At 35.7% G+C, this 16586-nt stretch overlaps 1 protein-coding gene across 1 annotated transcript in view; it reads right to left on the bottom strand.

Moving 5' to 3' along the window:
• Nucleotides 1-16586, bottom strand: part of PGR (progesterone receptor) — a gene marked incomplete at its 5' end in the record, with an annotated part of 32269 nt that overhangs the window by 3112 nt on the left and 12571 nt on the right. The window contains 5 exons of the mRNA XM_083855129.1: nt 254-411; nt 3266-3396; nt 6718-6862; nt 8219-8521; nt 15831-15947. Of these exons, the coding sequence (XP_083711255.1) occupies nt 254-411; nt 3266-3396; nt 6718-6862; nt 8219-8521; nt 15831-15947 (854 nt within the window). The remainder of the gene's footprint in view (nt 1-253; nt 412-3265; nt 3397-6717; nt 6863-8218; nt 8522-15830; nt 15948-16586) is intronic.

The raw sequence follows: 16586 nt of genomic DNA, 5'->3' as shown, positions 1-16586 counted from the left end.
TAAAAATGAAACAAAATGGTTGCACTCATGTTTCACAAATACTTCGATATTGTATACCATAAAATACATGCACAACATACATACTGATGCTGAATATATAGCTGTCTATTCACACAAATATACACAATAAAGGATTGGTTTTAGTTTTCTTCTGTTGTTTAGAATGCTGACTACTCCCCTCCATAGAATTACTCTTAAGAAATATCATTTCCTTCTTACATAAAGAGCAGAACACATTAACAAATAAACTTACATCATGCATGGAATCCATCAGTTTTGTAAGTTGATAGAAACGCTGTGAGTTGGCCACAACCCCCTTCTGGCGCAAACCAATTGCCTTCACCAGTTCTCTGATGTAACTTGTTCTCATCTCATCAAATTGGCTTTGACTTCTCAGACCTTCCAAAGGAACTAAAAAACACCCCGAAAAAAAAAAAAAAACAGTTGGGCTACAATTTATTCTGAAGGCAATGAAATTTAAAGTACAGGAAAAATTCACACTATTTCAAGCTGTACAATGCAGTTGATTATTATGTGCTAAGTACTTCTTCCCATTCAAGAGTTACTCCAAAAACAGTGATTCAATTAGTTAAAAGGATTAGTTAAAAGGATATACCAGGAGCTATCAGTTCATTTTGCTAATTGCCTATATCTAGAAATATCCCTAAGCTTCAGTTACACGTGTTTGCTAGGAAAAAGAAATCTGGCTAAAAGAACCACTCCTGCCTTTGAGGAAATATGTTACTAATTCATATTTGCACTGCTGAGGGTCTGCCTTCTTCACAGCAAATTTGTGGTAGAAATATTTAGCTGGAGTGCTTCAAAATGGAATCAAGGAATGAACTGACAGCTCTAAAGTAGTGCAGACAGTAAGGCTGCCAGGGCTCGGGCCTCCTGCTTGAACCTCTTTCACTTAATAGAACACATCAGAGTCTTAAAGGTTAACAGCTTTCTAGAAAAATTCACAAGGAGGAGAAATTGGTTGAACTCCCTCTTCTCTTGAAGGTCAGGACATGAGGACATGGAGAGAAATGAGGACATGGAGAGAACACTGAGAAAAGAACCTGTCAGTGGCTGCTAGCAATGAGTGTCATGGAAAAAGAATACCTTAATCTTCAAAGCCTAGATGATTCAGGACATTTCTTAACAGAAGTTTTATAGGAAACCAAGGAATGTTTTCATATAAAGTGACTCTGATAGAGTTTAGGGTTAGATGGAAGCTATCCTTGACTTACACCTCTAAACCAGCAATTCTTTATATTTCCCTTGCAAATTAATTTTAAAGGTATCTTCCATCAATGAATGGCCTTTTTCCTCTGCATTCTGCAAAAAGACAGTCATATTCCTGCCTAACAAAAAAACGTTCCTTGGTGCTGCTTATTTGAGCTGTTCTCCTCCCCTGAACGTCTGTCAAGAATGAGGATGGTTTTATTCAGTGGCATGAGCCACTCAAAATCTAATGCAGCAAAATTTAAAAATTCCCTTCAAAACAGAAATGTAGAAAGCATTACATTTAAGCCACATCCAACACAAAGAAAAAACTGTAAAATCAAATATAACGGTAAAACTTAGGCTTGGGGTCCATTCAGAATAAGAAATGTATTGAGACTGACAGTTTAATTCAAATTACTGTTTCTTTTGAATTATCTAAAAAAGTCAAAACCAGTTCATCTAAATAGTAAATTGAACAGAAGACATTAGAGAATAAAGGATTAGACTTGATTTACTGTTAATATACAAAAGCATGAAATGGTTTTATTTTCACATTTGAAAAGGATTAAAATTAATATCATGACTGAAATAAAAGTTGTCTTAAAAAAAAACCACTTCAGAACAACAATGAGGTTATATGGCTTTTTGAAAATACTTTTGTGGAATTATATTTATACAGTACCAAATGTTTACTAAATGTCTCAGCAACAACTGTTAGGTGTGCTCCTTTCCCCAAAGATCTGACAAATTGTTTTTTCCCATAAGACAATAAATGCAGGAGAGAACAAAAAGTAAAATTCATCAGAACAGGTAGAAATGATTTTTTTTTTTTAAGTAATTTCCTGCATACACATAAGTGCAATGCAATTGATAAAAAAAGGTAACTGGATGAACTCTGTTAAATTGATGCACTCAGAAATGAGAAGGATTGGACCAACCATTGTAATGCTTTTTAGAATTTGACATGAACTTTCTGGAAGCTGAAATATCACAAATTTATCTAAATTTAACTGAAATTTCAGAAGATAGACAAGGGAGTTTATTTGTGATGAAAACAAGGTGGAAAACATTTAAAATAGGAATACATTCATATTCTAACAAAGCAAATGGAGTTACATCAGACAGGGATTTTTTTATCCACATTACCTTTTCTGCTTTAGTGTATGGTATTTTGCTATTCTTTTAGCAATTTCCATGTTCATATGAGCTAAATTTAATCTTTTCAAACTTAGTTATAGTTCTTTCAACTATATTTTTCGAAAGTGCTTATTCTCATTTCTAAAGGCACCTGTAGAACTTTAAAAATTTCAATTTAGGGATTCATAATTAACAATTATGGCCTCAGCAAATGTAAATTTTAGTATTTCAGAGAAAATGTTGGAAGATAAGTTCACCAACAATGACATTTCCCATGTAAAGTGGAATACAGCTGTATGCTGCATTCTTTAAAAGATCCGTATGAATAAGCGACCATGGATTTTGTTTCCAGAGAAACAAACCAAAGAAAAACATTTCCATTTGTTTATATCTGTGCTAAACTTCACCTATTTATAACTTTAAAAAGTTGAATAAATGTTAGTATTGTTTGTCATGTCCACTTCCCTAATTCTTTTGAGCAAACATGCTTTAAGATCTTGGTCAAGATAAAGCCCTCAGTCCTGATAATAATTAAATATTTTAAAGTATATTTTAATACTTTTAAGGTTGTTTTGGTTTGGTTGTGGTTTTTTAAATCTGTGTAGAGTCACTTGATGTTTCCAGGCAGAAATACTGCACATTTGTTTTGAAAATGTGTAACACAGTATAGCCATATGCCAAAAGGGATCCAACATCTCCCCGGTATCTTTATACAGGATAAAACCAACAATGAATCACAAATTCTTTGTTCCTTATAAACATTTGAAAAAAAATTTTCTTTTAGTCTTAGAATACTAACATTCCACCCAGGACATTTCCATTTGTTAAGCCAGAGAGCTTAGTGATTGTCAAGTTAAACAACATGGTTCATAGCTCTTTTAGTAGTGATGTGTTACAAAGAAATAAAAGAACCTACTTGTGTTGAGAAGTAACAGTGCTTTCATACATAGGAACTCCTCTTGGCTGACTTGAAGTCTGACAAATTCCTGTGGGAGTTGCCACATGGATAGACACAGGGAATAGAACGATGATTCTTTCATCCTCTGTCTTACACCCAGAAAAAGTAAAAAAAAAAAATTAAAAACCATGAAAACAAAGAAAAAGAATGGCTCCAGTACTAACTGCTTGAAAGAAAGGTCTTGTTAGCAGTTTATCATGTTACAAAAAAAAAAAAATTAAAGATGATCTTATACACATAAAAAAAATTCTGATTTTTTTTTTTTGTTTGTTTGTTTTTTGTTTTGTTTTGTTTTGTTTCTATGCTCATTTTTTTATTGTAATGAATGTGCTACTATTTTGGATGTTTAATCTGTTACTGCTGTCCAGAAACAACCCAAAACTATCAAAGCTGAAAACCACCAAAAATAAGGGGAGTTTATTAATTAAAAATAACCTAATGATTAATGTGAAGTACTCTCTTATTTTATAAGTCCATAGATTCTTGTATTTCTGTAAAGATTTCAAAGCATAGAATTGAAGATAAATCTGAAAGTCTATAGAAAACTTGTTCTTAGCTTTTGCAAAAAACTGTATCAAAATACTTCATAGCCTGGTGCTTCTAGCAGCAATGATGTTATTTTGTAGCATGTTACACCATAAGTTAACAGAAACATTAATAGAACCTTTCCTGACAGAAGTAACCAGAACAAATCAAACAGGAAATACATAAAACTGTGGGGTTTTTGCAGCACTTCGATACCACTTTTCTCTTTGTGATTTTGGTATATTGAGTATGTATCATTGCATATATGTATTAGGAGAATAATTTTCAACTGAAATGACTGCAATGGTAGCATTACAAAGTTTCTAATCTAGGCTGAATTCACAGCATATTAACCTGATGATCCAGTAACTTGGACTGATTTTAAGAGGTTGCATCCTAATCCAGATGAATTAGGTACAATAACAGAAGATTAAATTTTGCTCCCCCGCCTGCTAGGGTGTTCAGATCAGCATTCCAATCTGACTGTAGATAGTAAACTCAGCAATAAAAACAGAAGATATTCTCCATTTTAAAAACATTTTATCAATGCATTGATTTTTTTCTTGTTAAAGTGTTACTGTTATCTTCAATGAAAATTATTTCCATGTTGTTGAACATCTGATATTTTGTACCAGCTCTTAACTGACATAAACATAGAAATTCAATCTTTTAGACCTGAATGGACTTGTTTCTACATCTACTTTAATTCTCCTTTTCTATTACTTTTTTGGTAGCATATCTTCTTAATTATTATCTATGAAGAGCAATAGCAGCTTCCAGGGTTAGCAGCTTAAGTGCTATTCTTACTCAAATTTTCAGACACTGCAAAGTACAATCAATAGTAATTCCTTGTAAGGTGTCAATACTAAGAAATCTTTGTCGAACTAGCACTACCAGCTTTCTTGATCTGAAATGGATGTGATCAAACACGTCCTTCCCAAGAAGTGTAACAACTCAGTTCACTAAATGATAGACTGGATGTGACACAAGCTTTGGATTGTGCTTTCATGGTAATTATGAAACAACTATGGCACGTCTTGCCCTGCAGAAGGAATTTCCATTATCTCTTTCTACCTCTAGGCACACACTCCTTGTGATTCTGGCATTAGTGCCTGCACTCCTACATGGTGAGTCATGTCAGGGATCCCTCCACCTGCTAATGAATGGCTTTTTCTGGGGTACCTTTAAGGCACATAAACTTCTTATCTGTTTGACAGTGCAGCCAGAGTGTGTTTGGTCCAGCTTATCCAGTCACGGGGATACATGACCAGGACAGCTAACTTTCTGGCAGTGTTCAGCAGTTATCCTTGCTTAACATGAACACCAAAGTACAAGCTTAGACATCACTGTAAATAACAAAGATGTTTGCATTTTACTGATCTAAAAGCTAACTTATTTCCAATAAATAGTTGCAGCTATGATTCAGTGCATCAGTTACTTTTTATATCTCTTTGTTTATAACATCTCTAGTATGACCCTGATGAGATGTTCTATAACCAAGAGAGGAATATGTTGTCAGCACTCAGCATAGATGATCTTGAGCTGGCAATAAGAAGCTGTCCCTAGTGGATTATAATCAGGGTTCATAAATCTCAACACCATTCCCAAAGAAACTACTTAAAAGTCTTCTTCACAAGGTGTCAGCAGTGGTCCAGAAGCGGGAGTCCACAATACTCCAAGGCAAGACATTACTGCATAAAGCCATCTCACTCTGTGTTTCTTCTGGATGTAACCATAAGATCTATCAGACTATGCTGGGACAACAACACAGTCATAAATTCTTTCAATCTCATCACTTCTAAGTATTTCAATTTGTACAGCATAATTAATAAAAATGGGAGAGGAAAAAAATTCATTACTCAACAACCTCACAGTGATTTACAATCATCTGGAAGAGAAAAGATCAGGAGCTATAGGGTTGGCTCTATGGAATATCTTCTATAAAGAACTTCACTGGGAGGATCCTGCACATCTGTAGATTTTAAAATCAGGTGTCTAGATCTTCTGCAAATCCTTAAACCTCTTAATCCTTAAAAAATATGTCTTAAAAAGCATCTGTTTTTCTTTCAGCTTGCTTCATAGCATTCTTTTAGTATTTTAAGAAAAAACAAAAACCTGAGAAAAATGTATTAAGGAAAAATAAAGATTCAGATTAAATTATCTTTTACAGTTCCTGGCAAGCTCCCATGTAATATAACCAAAGAATATAAAATTATGAGTCTGACAGTATTAATTTGCAGAGCTGGTAAACTGACAGACTGAAATGACGATTATCTAAATTAAACAGTGAAGTTAAACACTATTAAAATAGTGAAGGAAAATCCAAGCCAAAAAGCCCCTCCTCTCCCCCAGCAGAAAAGGGCAGTCTCATATAATTTTTCCTTGATATAAAATTCTTACTTGGTGAATAGTTTTGTACAATTTTCTAACAACAAATGTACTTTTCTAACAAGAAATAGACATTAGAAAATCATTTTTATCAGAGAGTGTCAAAACCGAATATTTAGATTAGAGGCAAACTATTTGAGAAAACCACCCAAACAAAAACAACCAAAAACCCCCACACTCAGTTCCATTTATTAAACATTAACTCATGACTTATTCAGATGAACTGAAGAAAATCTTCTGACAGCATAATTTTTTTTTTCTCTCACATAATTAAAATACTATTTGATCTGCTTTTGCTTGACCATGTACAAGAATAGTTGGGGTTCCCACCAAATCCCTCCCAAAGTTACTGAACTTTGATCTGGTCAGAAGACTTGGTTGTTAATTTTGAAACAGAACAAGTAATGAATGAAATCTTGGCCTCAATGGAGTCACACTGCCACTGGCACATAAAAGTTCAAAACGTTATTCAGACAACACAAGAGCATTCTACTTACTCATTTAGAATCAGATCTGGTGCAAAATACAACATCTGACCACTGACATGTTTGTATGATCTCCACCCCATTGCAAAAACCATTAGACTCATCCAGGAATACTGGATGAGGGTTATCTGATCATCGATATGCAAATTCCGAAAACCTGGAAATGAAATTAAAGATAAAATATTTCACAATTCTCATTTAGACAGCAGCTAAGTGAGTGTTTTGAGATTACAAATCTAAGCTATCAAATGGAGAACACCCAGAAATACAAGCAGATTTGGGGATGTAGTGCTCTGATGCTTGGGTAATAACTGCCTATCTTACTTTGATAGTTAACCTCTTGTCTTTTTGATCTCATCCAGTATTTTGAAATGTTCACACCAGAATTTTTTTTAGCAAAAATTACTGTCTCAGAGGATAGGAATGCATCTCTTTTTCCTTTGGTAAAAATATGACCGTTTGTAACATGATCACTGTAACCAACTCACATTGAATGTTAATAGCTTGAACATCAGCGCTCTTAACACAAGATGCAGCTGTCACACAAAAACATCTGCATATGATTATCTTTCCTGCAATCAACTAAAGAGAATCATAGTTGTGCACTTGTGTTTGATAACTTTTGCTGTTTGATAAATTTAAAGATTGCCACAAATAATCTGAGTGAAACTAACAGCTTCCTGCCACTGAAAGCAGTGTTCTGTTCCTCAACACGTTACCTCTTGTTACCTCCTTCAAGCAAGCTTTGGCATTCATGCTCCTCCTCAGTGAACTGGTTCAGTTCCTGAACACATCAGAAAACCACAGAGGGTGAAAAAAACAGTTTCTTTTCTTCTTATTTAGTGAGATGAATCAATTCACTCAAGAGGTCTGCTAAGTGCCAAGAGCAATGGGAAGAGCAGTGATTGAGACTACTGCTTCTGCAGCAGCAAAGTGTCAAATTGAGATCACATCAAACTGTATTGATTTCTATATACCCCAGGATGACCATGATAATCCCTATCACCATACAGAGCACATACATAAATAATACAGATTTTTTTTTTAATCCAGTTGTGGATCCTAAATTCAGTTACTTCTTATTACCAGTCTGTTTGTGAGTTGCTCAGTCCTAATTGGTATTATTCATAAAAAATTTTCTTCATTGCTTTCAAAAATATATTTTAGTAATAAGAAGGCTAAAGAATAAGCAGATATACAATCTTTTTATGCCAAATTAATAAATAACAGAGTAAGAGGGGCTGGGGTAGAAAGGCTGTTATAACAATCACATACAGGAACTCTCTGAGCTCCTGTGCTTTCTTGGAGTAAATCTAAATATTTAGATGGATTCCTTCAAACGTGCTTCCCTGCTAAAATACATTTGATTAATTATATTATCTGATAAGTGAAAGCTTAATAATTTTGGAATTTGTAAAGAATTAACAGGCAGTCAATTATATTATCTTTAAATTGCTCCTCCCATGAAATATTTGCTTAATTACAATTCACTACATATAAGAAATGATATTACCTGGTAGTAATTTAGACCACTTGACTACACAAAGAAGTTGCCTCTCACAAAGATGATTCAGACTGGTCAGCAAGGAACTTGGTGTTTCAGGTTTTGTATTGTCATAACCAGCATAGACAACTTCTGGCTCAATGCCTCGTAAAACACTTATCATTGGAGGAACAAACTGTATTTCTTGATTTGGAGAAAAGGACAGCCTTTGGGTTAGAGACTGGCTTTCATCTTGAAGGGCTGCTGGCTGCTGGAGTGCAACATCTAACGTTCTCACAACCTTAATTTTGTTAAACTTTTTCAATTTTCGACCTGAAAAAGAAAATTGATGATCTGTTAAAAAAAGGTAACCAGTAACGTTAGTATTTTCCACTAGTATTGGATTACACTTTTAATCTATACAAGGAAACAAAAACTGTCTTATTCAAGTTGTCTATTTTTTGACTATTTATGTAATTGAAAAATGATGATGGAAAATTCTTAAGAGCTTCTCCCTCTGTATTCTACTCCCTTCACTAAAGGATGAAGAGCACCCACCCATTAAAATTATTGCCATGAATTCTAGGTTACAGTAACCTCATAAAGTGTCTCCTGGTTCAATTCCCACTGTTCTGTCATACGCCAACAGCTGAGCCATCTGGCTCTAAAATTAAGTTTCTATTTAATGTCCATTAAAGATACTCCTTCTTTTCCTCCCTAATGCTCAAAACCAAAAATGTTAGTAATTAATTACTACACACAGAAACTGCTTTCCTCCAGTTCCCTAAAAGCATTTCAGTCTCCTGGCTGAATCCTCATTTGATGCCCAGGGGATGAGTGAAAGACCAACAAATACTGTAAAACCACATGTCAATGCTTGGAAAATATTTCACTTCCTAAAACACAATTTCACTTTCTCAGAATTTTTAATTGTTATTTCCATACTGGAGTGGTATGAACAACACTAACTAAAACAAATTAATAGCTGAACTGCCTTCCCAAAATAAGGACAAATACATGTGGCATGGCTATGGAAATATACAGGTTTAGGCAGCAATTCTTCAAATTTCTTTCATGGAAACAGTCTGGCAGTTCACCCTACAGACACAGAAAATCAAATCTTCAGAGATTCAAAGGCAGTAAACCTCAGTGACGTGTTACCAGTTTGAGTAAAAAGGCAAATCCATGCAGAGGTGACTACATGGAATACATTTGCTTTAAACAGATCCTCAATGATGAAAACCCTGCTAGATCTTTAGTTTTTTCAAACAAGTTTGTCTTAAGGAAAAAAGGGTCAAAAAATGCAAGAAAGATACTGATACTTACAGTCTGATTTACATGACAAGGGGACAGAAATAGACATGGGGGCGATGGCAGAAACTGTGACACTCATCATGCAATGACATTCAGGGGTCATATTCCCACTAACTCAACTGCAGGTTTAATTAGTTTAGTATGAAGTGCCCCAACAATGATACAATCATTTTATCACTTGTGGTAAGAATAAAAATATTTCTGATTAGAGATCTCTTAGTAAAGAACCAAACACAAAGTTACATCTTGTGTTACAACTGTACCAAGAAAAAAAAGTAAAATAAAAACCCACAAAAGAATAGACAATTTATTATGCCAGAAGATCTAGAGCCAATTTTTATTATAACAAACCTATACATAGTCATAGACATGCTGGGAATTTCCCACTAAGTATTGTGTAGGCATGAAGGAAAACAGAAGTAACAATGCCTTTGATAGTCCATAAATAATGATTTCAGGTATTTTCAGAAATAATGGCTTCAGATACTTTTACAGTTCAGAGAACAAGTAAAGAAAGAAACCAAACAGAATGCTTATCACATGGAAATGTTAGTAGTTAATAAGTACCCATGTTTCCAAGTGACTAAATGTATCAGAATTAATGTCACTGGTTTGCAGAACTGCTTATGTGTTTATTGCTAATTATGTTGCTTAACAGCTACCATGTGCTTAACTCCACTTGTTACCTATCTACTACTGGAGAGGTGACTATTAATAACTCACAGCAAACTTTCCCATCTACAACAAGGACACCACATCAAATTAATACAAACCCCTAAGGACATAAGGAAAACATGAGAGATTTGAAAATAGCTTAGTTTTTCATTTGATTTTTACAAAATACCCAGCAAGTTTGTGCTTTAAGATAAAAAAAAAGTCTCCAATTAGTCCCATAGAGAGCAAATAACACCAATTCACTCTGACAACTACTTTTCTCAATACTATTACCTGTCTGTGCACACAGTTTTTTGGTAACGTTTTCATTATTTCATTTTAAGATAGCTAAGCACTCAAGCAATTTCTTAGTATTTACTGTTCTCCTACCCTTGATTACAACAAATAGTATGTTTATAGTGTTTATGTTCTACATGTACCTAGAAAACATAAAAAATATAAAATCTATTTATTCTCACTATCAAATATATTATGATTTTCTCCTTACTACCTAATTCTGTATCTTAATATTTTTGCTAACGAGGTATACAGGATCACACAGACAATCAGACATTACTGATACTAGACATTTTATATGAAAAGGGATGGGTTTCTAGTAGAAGTCTAACATCTCACTACCCTTCTCCTTACTCTGTAATGAGGTGAAAAGCATCAATGATGTATTAATCTTGACAGAACACTATGACTCTTACTTTAAGGTCACTATGCTCTTGCGTTTTGTGTAGAAACACAAGCCATGTACACCTTGAGGGGGGGTGTATACAACATAGAGAAAGCAGCAAAGCACAAATAACACGTCTTGGTTTTAATAAACCCTTTGATCCTACCTCAGAAAATATTACCTGGAAAATTAATTCACTTTTTTCTGCATGTAATCACTGCACAGCGGACCAAAAGCTGACTGAAATAATGAAGAACACAGTAATTTAGCAATACAGCTGAACAAAGAATCTGTGATAATCAGTCCAGGAAAATTACAGATTCGCTCATAATAATAAGAGTAGAGTACTTGTTTATTCCAGGACCTGGGCAAGCTACCTGCTATCCTATTGCATTTAAGATTAGAAAGCGGATAGATTTATGTGTCAAGTTATGAGGTTATAAAACCCAAAGACAATTAACACTTTCACAGGGAATGAAAAATACAGTACCATGAAGTACCATTTTATTGATAATTTCCTTCTATAGATTAAGATGGAAGAAACGGTCCATATAGGGAAATAAATTATTGAAGCTATTTGTTGCTATTCTATAATTTATTTACAACTGACCTACAATTAATTTTAGAACAATTTAGGGGTTTAAAATCGCTTTGAATTTAGGGTTGAAAAATGGAACCAGTGTCCATGTAATAAAATATTACACTCTTGTCTATATGGTTGTCACTCAGTGACATTCAATGGAAGACAGACATACTTCTCTAAGAAATAAGTTTAATTTAATAATGTAGTGATTTTTGGAATCTTATCATTAATATACTGTAAAATCTTAGTGTTTCTCATTTTAATTAAGCAAAATAGCAGGTCTTCATTTAAATCAAGGCTAGCATCTAAGAAACTAAGTGTCGGGGTAAAGAACAAAAATATATCTAAGTAAATTCTAAAGAGCGGAAATCAGAAAACGCACAAAAAAATCTTGACTTATCCAGGCTGTAAACACAAGAAGAGATTTTAAGTATTGCCAACTCTCATTCATTTAAAATATTCAAGAATGTCTCTAAATATGTAATTTGTTCCAAGAATTGGAAACTTGTATATGGACATTTTTCACAGAATCACAGAATTCCAGGATGGGAAAGACCTCAAGGACTATCCAGTCCAAGCCTCCTTGGCAAAGGCACAGTCTAGACAAGATGACCCAGCACCTTGTCCAGATGAACCTTAAAACTGTTCAACAGGGGAGAGTCCACCACTTCTCTTGGGTATAATTCCAATGGCTGATTTTTCTCATTGTGAAATATTTTCTTCTTGTGTCTAATCAGAATCTCCCCAGGAGTAATATGTATTCATTATTCCCTGTCGTTTCCATGTGATTGCTTGTAAAAAGGGAGTTCCCATCTTTGCAGTCACCCTCTAAATAGTGGAACACAGTGATAAGGTGTCCCCCAGGCCTTCTTTTCTCAAGGCTGAACAAATCCTGTTCACAGAATCAGAGAATCACAAAATCATTTAAATTAGAAAAGACCTCCAAGACCATCGAGTCCAAACTCTGGCCTATCACCATCTTGGCAACTAGAGCACCAAGTGCCACACCCAGCCTTTCTTTAAACACCTCCAGGGATGGTGACTCCACCACCTCTCTGGGCAGCCCAATCCAAAGTTTAACAATCCTATCTGTGAAGAATTTCCTCCTGATGTCCAAGATGAAATCCCCTTGGCACAGCTTAAGACTATGTCCTCTCATACTGTCACAGGTTCCCTAGGAGAAGATGCCAACCCCCATCTTGCTACAACCTCCTTTCAGGCAGTTGTGGAGGGTAAGAAAGTCCCTCCTAGACCTCCTTTTCTCCAGGATAAACACCCCCAGCTCCCTCAGCTGCTCCTCACAGCACTTGTGCTCCAGACCCTTCCCCAGCTCCGCTGCCCTTCTCTGGACACGCTCCAGCCCCTCAATGTCTTTCCTGCAGGGAGGGGCCCAGAACTGAGCACAGGATTTGAGGTGTGGCCTCAGCAGTGCTGAGTAGAGGGGGATAATCACTGCCCTGGTCCTGGTTGCAACACCATTCTTGACACAGGACAGGATGCCATTGGCCTTCTTGGTCATCTGGGCACACTGCTGGCTCATGTTTAGCCTCTCCTCACATGGCAGGCTTCCCAGCCCTTTGATCACCGATGTCTTTGGGAAAATTATGCGAGCCTTGTAACACCCCATATATGAATCATACCGTGTTGATCAGCACATCAAGTCATGGGAAGGAAATATTGTTCATGTGATGCAACAAAGGAATTATAAGAAATAAGAGACAAGCAAAAGGAAGAAGAGTAACAATAACCATAGAAAGAGTATTGTGGTTAACAGCCTATCCTGAGATTTTGTTTGCAGTTTGAATTTTTTAATCCTTCTTTACAAACAGCCTCACTCCAGTTTTTCTCATTTTTGGTCAACATCTGTCTTTTCTTCTTTCAGTAGTAAGCACTCTATTTCAGCCAGCATAAAACAATTAGCTTCCTAGTCCCCCCAGAACTCTTGACATCACTAAGAACATCTGAAATACTACACTTAATCTCAGGCAGCTGACAAAAAAGGAATAGAGATATCACAGTCACAGCTCCACTCAATATTTCCTTTATTTCCTTTATTCCATTGCCCAGCTTCTGCTTTCTATTTGCTGGTGTGGGTGGGGATATCAGAGCAGAGATCTAATGAAATGCCATGTCCCTCTAAGAACTGGAATGCACAGGCTTCTCAAAAAATGAAAGACAGCTTTGATTAGGTACACTTAGGAGAAGACTAAGCAATGTAACCAACTGGCTAGATACAACAGTCTAGCACTAAATTCAAAGAAAATATTTATGCTTGCTTTGTAATAGCTGAGAAAAAAAGTGATCCGAAATGATGAAGAGAAAGACGAAGATTTTAGTCTCTTTATACCTGATATTAATAAAAGTCAGACCACCTTTATCCCCTGGTTTTGTAGGTAGATGTATCATCCTGCTATGAGGATACACTAATGAGGACATACCATCTGATCAATATTGCTGGCAAAAATGTCCAACTTTTTCTGTTTCTAGCACCTACACCCAGAGCAAAATGTACATATTAATAAACACTAGGAAAGCTAGCATCCATAAATGCACACAAAGTGTAGAATGAAGTCAAGCCTGCTGGCAACTTTTCCTATGTAGCATTACTATGCAGAACAACGCTGAAGCAAAAGAATGAGACAATGACAATGAGTCATCTCACACTCTTCTGCTTGTTGAAACTGCTGCCTGTGATGTTGAAGCACACAGAGTTTAGTTATTGATGTTACCCAGGGTATCATAAATGAAAATTCAGGTTAGATCATCATCAAGCTCTCACCTGTGTCCAATTCACAGTCAGGAAGGAATTTTTATCTGTATTAATTTACACCCATTAAAATCATGGAATGGTTTGGATTGCAAGGGATCTGAAGATCATCTAGTCTAAGCAACCTGCCCTAGGCAGGCATGTATTTAGAGGTGACATTGATCAAACCTTGCACGTTCTCCCGATTTTTAAAAGGCAGGCACAACATCTGCCAACTCCTCTTCCGGAGTCTTCATTCTTACCCTGTATTTTCCACAGCCTACTCAGGATCTCTGCCTCCTTGGCTTTCCCCTCTTCCCCTCTTCCCAAGTCGGGCAAACAAAGCTTTAGGTTCTGCCTTTGTAGCAATACAGTTTCTCTACTGCACTACTACTCCAGTTTTAAAACACCACTTCAATCTGAGAAGGATCAAAACAGCATGTTCTCCTTTTGTCCCTCTCCCCTCAGCCCAGTGGCACCAAGGTGCTTGTCAGTTCCATTTTTTTTTTAATTGAGAGGTGGCACTGACTGACCATGTAAGAATGACACAGCGGTCGTGTGTGCAGAATACTCCAGCTCCATTCAGCTTACAGGAGCTGGAAACACAGAGCTGCGCAATCAAACTACCAGTCTGAAAACTATATGCATGTTTTAAATGATCCGTGAATGCCGATCAGCAAGATAATGAAAGGATGTAGAGTATATAGTGCCAGCTCTTCCTTAAGGGATAAAAAACAATGCTTAAATGTGGGGGAGGGAATGTAGGGTTGAGCAGGGGGGAGAGACAGACAGAGGGCTTTGATGGGCTAAAATAGATCAGATTGGAAATACAGTGGGGTTTTATTTTTCCCCTTTTTTTTTAACTCCCTTTAGGAACATATTCTTTTTATCATTTTTATATGGTCATTTTGTTATAGTCTTAGCCACGTATTTTCAAGCTTTGTGCTGATTCAAAATATGAAAAGAAAGTACAGCAAAAATAAGCACCATTCCTGCCTGTAAGCACAGCAAAACTTGCCATGTGACCACCTGATCACACACATTTTCTTTCTGTAGGTTTTCAAAGGCACAGTGCTCAATTTCATTTAATGATATGTATAAAAAAACCCAAATCTGTTACAGAAAAAAAATAATAGAAAGATGGGATTTCCCAGCACCCAGTATGCAAAGCCTGCAGTATTGGTGCAACCAACTGCCTGGCCCTCTCTGTTGGAACAGAACATAATTTTGTTTACATGTTTTGTTTACATGTACTCAAAGCAATGACGAAGGATATAACAGAAAATAGAAGGGGACAGTACTGATTCCTATTTTTTACCTAAATCAAACTGCCTGATCCAAAATTATTAATAAATACACACCTAAAGACATACCTTCCCCTTTAGGAAAATGAATGCAAGAGTACACAGTGGCTCCTACAGAAAGGTGTTTTATCAGTGTTTCCAGATTCACTAAAGAAAAATTCTAAGGAATTACAAAACATTAAGTAATTCTTCCAAAAAAAAAAAAAAAAAACCAAAAAAAAAAAAAAAAAAAAAAACCAAAAAAACACTTGAATGTGGTTTTTCTTTTACAGTACAAAAGTAATGTTGTTTAACCTCAATAGACTGAAGGTAGTGTACTTGACTGCCTATTTTTATAAATCCACTTGAAAACAGCTCACCTCCCAGGACCATACCAGCTTGACAGCACTTCCTCAAGCGACACGCTGGGCAGTTTTTCCTACGGATTTTATCGACTATGCAGTCATTTCTTCCAGCACATAGATAGTTGTGCTGCCCTGCAGGCAAGAGAAAAACAGGATGAATACTATGTTTTCTAGCATGACAAAAATATTTCTGTGTATAAATGTTTTAAAAATAAATGAAGATTCAAAAAAGTTTACTTGAACTATTATGGAATTCCTTCATTTTATGATAACCTTTGACCAGTCACGTTACTATTTGGATATAACATTTTATTTGGTCTGTTTAAGGGCAAAACTCCCCATCTATGAAATTCATAATAATTTCTCTTTTTTTTAGAGACATACAAGTGAACAAAAACAGTTCCCTCACACATTGCCTGGCAACAAAAAAGTCCTTAGTAATGTTTTAATCAGAAGAAATTCTCATTCACTTTGTCCCAATAATTCTAATCCTGGACTCCTCCTTACAGAAAACATTACCAAAAGCAGACAGATGAATAAAAATCTGTCTTGCTGTTGGCAGCAGACCAGTAAGCAAAATGCTTATTTTGAACAATTCTCCCTTGGGATTACTTGAAGTTTTTCCTCGTCTTTCTTTGCCTTTATGAGCTACAAAAGGCATTCAGTCTTTTGATAAGCAACAACGATTTTAAAACTCCATTAATTTAATTAAAATCCATGAGGATTATCTCAGCTCTGTGGAATTCTAGTGCTTTAATGCACAGCTAATTT

The sequence above is a fragment of the Zosterops lateralis genome (genome assembly GCF_965231275.1).
Source record: "Zosterops lateralis genome assembly, chromosome: 2".
Lineage (NCBI taxonomy): Eukaryota > Metazoa > Chordata > Aves > Passeriformes > Zosteropidae > Zosterops > Zosterops lateralis.
Note: the sequence above shows the minus strand (reverse complement) of the source record. Positions and strands in the feature narration are given on the sequence as shown.